The 5,248-nt window shown below is 34.5% G+C and overlaps 1 protein-coding gene across 2 annotated transcripts; it reads left to right on the forward strand.

Annotated features, from left to right (window-relative positions):
* The first annotated feature begins 237 nt into the window (after positions 1 to 237).
* On the forward strand, positions 238 to 3,771 carry LOC131646727 (G2/mitotic-specific cyclin-1-like). 2 transcript variants are annotated; one of them, XM_058916696.1, is made up of 11 exons: positions 238 to 388; positions 472 to 559; positions 649 to 705; positions 792 to 840; positions 935 to 1,081; positions 1,214 to 1,339; positions 1,669 to 1,758; positions 1,935 to 2,156; positions 2,438 to 2,536; positions 2,638 to 2,816; positions 3,296 to 3,771. In XM_058916696.1, the coding sequence occupies exons 1-11, from the start codon at positions 331 to 333 to the stop codon at positions 3,432 to 3,434; spliced, it is 1,254 nt and encodes a 417-aa protein (XP_058772679.1). In that variant the 5' UTR covers positions 238 to 330; the 3' UTR covers positions 3,435 to 3,771. The 2 variants fall into 2 exon arrangements, with proteins under 2 accessions (XP_058772679.1, XP_058772680.1); XM_058916697.1 differs by having other exon boundaries at positions 250 to 388; positions 478 to 559.
* The last annotated feature ends 1,477 nt before the right edge of the window (positions 3,772 to 5,248 follow it).

The raw sequence follows: 5,248 nt of genomic DNA on the forward strand, positions 1-5,248 counted from the left end.
AAAAGATTAGAGCGGTGGGTTGCTTACAGCGAGACACCTCTTTTGGTCACATGCGAATGCGAAATCTTCTTACCGTTAGTTATTCTCTTGGTTTTATGATAAAACAAACAGCGAAACAGAAAATATTATAAAAAGGAAAAAGATAATAAAATAACAATTTTTATCAAATCTCAACGATCCAACGCTCCAAAATCACTAGCCGTTAATTTTTCAAAACAAAATCTCAGTTCTAAATAGCCCCCAATTCTTTCACTCTCTTCACTCAACTATTGCACCTTCTTCAATTTTCATGCTCTTCTTCTTCTTCTGATTCTTTGTTAAGATCGAAAAATGAAGGATTCTGAGAAATGTTCCAACTCAAACGCTATTGAATCCGATGTTTCTCAAGGTATTGATCTTGATTTGAGGTTCAATTTTGATTCAGAATTGAAGATTTTGAGTTTTCTTGATGATTTTTTGTACTGATTTAAGGGTTAGAAGCTAGAAAAGTTGGGCAGAATAGAAGAGCTTTGGGGGTGATTAACCATAATATGATTCCTAACAAGAGGGCTGTATCAGAGTAAATTCCTCTTCAGATCATATGATATAAACAATTTGTGCTGTGAATTTATTTTCTTTATTTATTGATTTTGTTTTGTGATTATACAGAAGAAATGAAGTTTGTGAAAAGAAACAAGGGGATCCGGTGCATCGACCCATCACTAGGTAAAGATTTATGGTTTTATGTGGATTTGATGTTATTTGTATGGATTATTGGTAGTGAGAATAATGAATGATTATGTTGGATTTAGGAGGTTTGCTGCGAAAATTGCTAGCACGCAAAAACTTAAGGCGGCTGAGGTAGAATTTTTTATTCTGATGTTGGAATTTTGCTGCATTATGGAGATTGATGTATTTTGAATAAGATTATGAGAATTGGGGTTGATTTGAATAGGGGACGACGAAAAGGTCAAACTTGACTAGTTCGAATGGATTTGGAGATTGTATATTTGTTGATGATGAGCATAAGCTGGCGGAGGACCAGCCTGTGCCAATGGCTTTAGAGAAAACTGAACCTATGCGAAATGAGTCAGATGAGATGGTATTAGTTGATTATAATGCCTTGTTGGTGTTTGTTTAATTGTCTTGTTTATATATTATAGTTTATTACAATTTCAATTTCAGATCCATTTTCAAATTTTAGTTTGTGACTGTTTAATGATTGGTCTTATAGGATGAAGTTGAGATGGAGGATATGATGGATGAGCCTGTTATGGACATTGACATCTCTGATGCAAATGACCCTCTTGCAGTTTCTGAATATATTGATGATCTTTATGCTTACTACAGAAAAGTTGAGGTACATTTTGAATCAATGGTTTGGAAGGAACACTTCATCCTTTGGTTTGTTATTTTTATTTTTAAATTTCAAATGGGATATAATTTTTGCACACACTTCTGATTAAAGTTGTATTCATCTAATTTTTTTCTCAAATTATTATATTCAGCTACTTTGTATGTGTCCATAGGATATAATACTTGGTCTTAATGAATCTTCTGTCAATAGAAACATTCATTGTATTTTCTCTCATTGATTGAATTAGCATAAGAATGCACCTGAATTTTCTCACCAATATGGCAATGTTTTCCAAACAAATTCAAATTACTAACAGCATTAACTACTTGCAGAGTACTGGCTGTGTCTCACCAAATTATATGGCTGATCAATTCGACATTAATGAAAGAATGAGGGCCATACTGATTGATTGGCTTGTTGAGGTATATACTCAATGACCCTTCTTAATCACGGCCTTAAAAATGCTACATTGCCTCATGGATTAAATTTAGGGTCAGAACAAATTTAACCCTTGAATATAAGTGTCATTAATTTCCAATAAATTTCAGTTCCCCCAAATAATGATAATGCTCATTTGTTTTGCTTGAGCCCTTTTCAGGTGCACGACAAATTTGACCTGGTTCATGAGACATTGTTTCTCACAGTTAATCTTATAGACAGATTTTTGGAAAAGCAGTCAGTGGTTAGAAAGAAGCTTCAGCTGGTTGGTCTAGTGGCAATGCTTTTGGCATGCAAGTATGAGGAAGTTTCTGTGCCTGTGGTTGGAGATCTAATTCTAATATCAGACAGAGCATACAGTAGGAAAGAAGTTCTTGAAATGGTAACATTCTTTGCTTGCTTATTGTCAATTTGTGGAGCACTCCATATGACAAACCAAGGTTTAGCAAATTGCGATCCTATCATGGTCTCCGCTGAGACTAACAACACCTTTAATGGCATTGTCGAGCTACTTCAACTTGCAGTGCAGTCATATCAGGCAGATGAGTTGTTGTCTCTGCCTGGATTGTAGACTTAAATAACATTAATCTTATATTGCAGTTACAAACCTATATTTCAAATCCCGATGTCAAGTAATTGAGATTTCTATTAAAAAAATTCCAGGAGAAGTTGATGGTCAACACATTGAAGTTTAACATATCTGTGCCAACAGCATATGTTTTCATTAGAAGGTTCCTAAAGGCAGCTCAAGCAGACAGAAAAGTTAGTGCTCATATTTCTGCCAACTATTTTTTCTATCATAATTAACAATGTCATCATATAATTACTAATATATTTTTTCTGTATTCCTCACCCTGTAACAGCTTGAGCTGCTAGCTTTCTTCTTGGTAGAGCTATCTCTAGTAGAATATGCAATGTTGAAGTTCCCTCCTTCTCAGCTAGCTGCAGCTGCTGTCTATACCGCTCAATGTGCTACCAATGGTTTCAAACAGTGGAGTAAGACATGTGAATGGCACACCAACTACTCAGAAGATCAACTATTGTAAGCATTTTAAGTTCTGCTCTTTCATGTTCAAATTAAGACGTCTGTGTTGAAAAATATGAACATTCGATTATATTTCGCACTTAAGCATATTATGACTTTATATATATATATATATATATATATATATATATATATATATATATATATATATATATATATATATATATATATATATATATATATATATATATATATATATATATATATATATATATATATATATATATATATATATATATATGACAAAGTTAACATCTTTAAAAGATATCTAACAAAATGGCCTCATTGTGAGATATGATTATAGGATGTTTTACACAATTAGTGCCATAACCTTTTTCTCTAACTTACTTCAAAAGTTATGCTAAATAGTACCTGTAGAAAATTTACACAATTAGTGCCATAACCTATATTGTTATTGTAAAATCTATGCTAAATAAATACTAAGCAGTGTCTGCTACTTTGTTTGTGACTTACAGAGAGTGCTCTAGTTTAATGGTTGATTTTCACAAGAAGGCTGGGACAGGGAAACTTACAGGGGCACATCGGAAGTATTGCACATCAAAATTTATCTTTACTGCAAAATGTGAACCAGCAAGTTTTCTTCTAGAGAACTAGTTGTAGCAGGGCTATATATAGCTTAGCTACTAATAATTATTTATTACAAACATTTAACTTTCATATAATTGAGTTACGGACGTGATGTGACCAACTTGTTGGGTTGCATTGCAATGGGAAATTCCCTTTAATATAATTGAGTTAAGGATGGATGGGTGATGTGAGCAACTTGTTGGGTTGCATTGCAATGGAAAATCCCCTGCTCGGTGTTTTAACTTATTTGTTCTCAAGTTACTCTCTGTAATGTTCTGATTGAACATAATTTACATTTTACATCTGTACTTCTGATGTTCCCATTGAACATAATAATGGAAATATATAGAAATTTCTTAGTAAATCTAAGTATTTGATGAATATTTTTAGAAAGCTCTCAATAATTCTAGTATTTGATAAATATTTTTACTTGTCTGTCTGTCATCATAGAAATCTCCCCCACTGGCAAAACTGTTTCAAGTTGGAAGAGATTTGTTTGCAAGTTGCAATTATGCAAATTTCTTGTAAAATCTCTGTTCACAAAGTTAAACATAAGCCTCTTATTGTAAATCATTTGGAATAGGTATTGATCAAGGTGTGCTTGCACATCTTTGTGGGTCTGGTGAGGGTTGGACATCTTTGATGGTCTTGATGAGTAAAGTGGTGTTTGGAGGCATTGATCAAGGTGTGCTTGCACCTTTGTGGGTCTGGTGAGGGTTGGACATCTTTGATGGTCTTGATGAGTAAAGTGGTGTGTACCCTGCATTGGCATTGATCTAGGTGTGCTTGCACCTTTGTGGGTCTGGTGAGGGTTGGACATCTTTGATGGTCTTGATGAGTAAAGTGGTGTGTACCCTGCATTGGTATTAAAGTATAAGGGCTATTAAAGTATAGTTGCAATAACTCGAGTTGATCCTAGAACTCTAAGTAAGAATTCCATAAAAGTTTCTCGATGGTGGAATGTTAATGTCGACCAATCATGGTTGGACATCTTTGATGGTCTTGATGAGTAAAGTGGTGTGTACCCTGCATTGGCATTGATCTAGGTGTGCTTGCACCTTTGTGGGTCTGGTGAGGGTTGGACATCTTTGATGGTCTTGATGAGTAAAGTGGTGTGTACCCTGCATTGGTATTAAAGTATAAGGGCTATTAAAGTATAGTTGCAATAACTCGAGTTGATCCTAGAACTCTAAGTAAGAATTCCATAAAAGTTTCTCGATGGTGGAATGTTAATGTCGACCAATCATGGTCAGGAACTCTAAGAATTCCATAAAAGTTTCTTGATGGTGGGATGTTAATGTCAACCAATCATGGCCGGAAGTGGCAACATTGGTGCTTACTGGCAAGGTTGGCTCTATTCCTTTCAAGTATTTGGATATTCCTCCCCAGTAGGAATCTACTTGGAAGCCGGTCATGGCATTGCCATAATTCGCCTATCTAATTGGAGGAATTGAACCTCTTTGGGGCTACTGTTAATTTTTGTCATGTCTGTTAATTTGAAATATTCTATTATTTCAAAATGTTGACATGTATTGTGAATCAAATTTGATCATGCTGTAAATAGTTTTTCTGGGGGAGTAAGGAGGCGAGAAAAATCTACAAGATAAAATGTGATAGAGTGTGTTGTTAAAGAGATTAGAGGGTTAAGAATAAAAACTTGAGAGCGCATCAAATGATAATGTATATGATAGTTGAGCAAAGAGTATGATGTGCTCACATAAACACAATGAAGAAGTATGATGACACTAGTGGACTGCAGGTGCTGATATACTAGAAGTATGATGACACTAGTGGACTGCAGGTGCTGATAATGTATATGAATAAAATAGACATGAAATCAG

The sequence above is a fragment of the Vicia villosa genome, linkage group LG2 (genome assembly GCF_029867415.1).
Source record: "Vicia villosa cultivar HV-30 ecotype Madison, WI linkage group LG2, Vvil1.0, whole genome shotgun sequence".
NCBI lineage: Eukaryota > Viridiplantae > Streptophyta > Magnoliopsida > Fabales > Fabaceae > Vicia > Vicia villosa.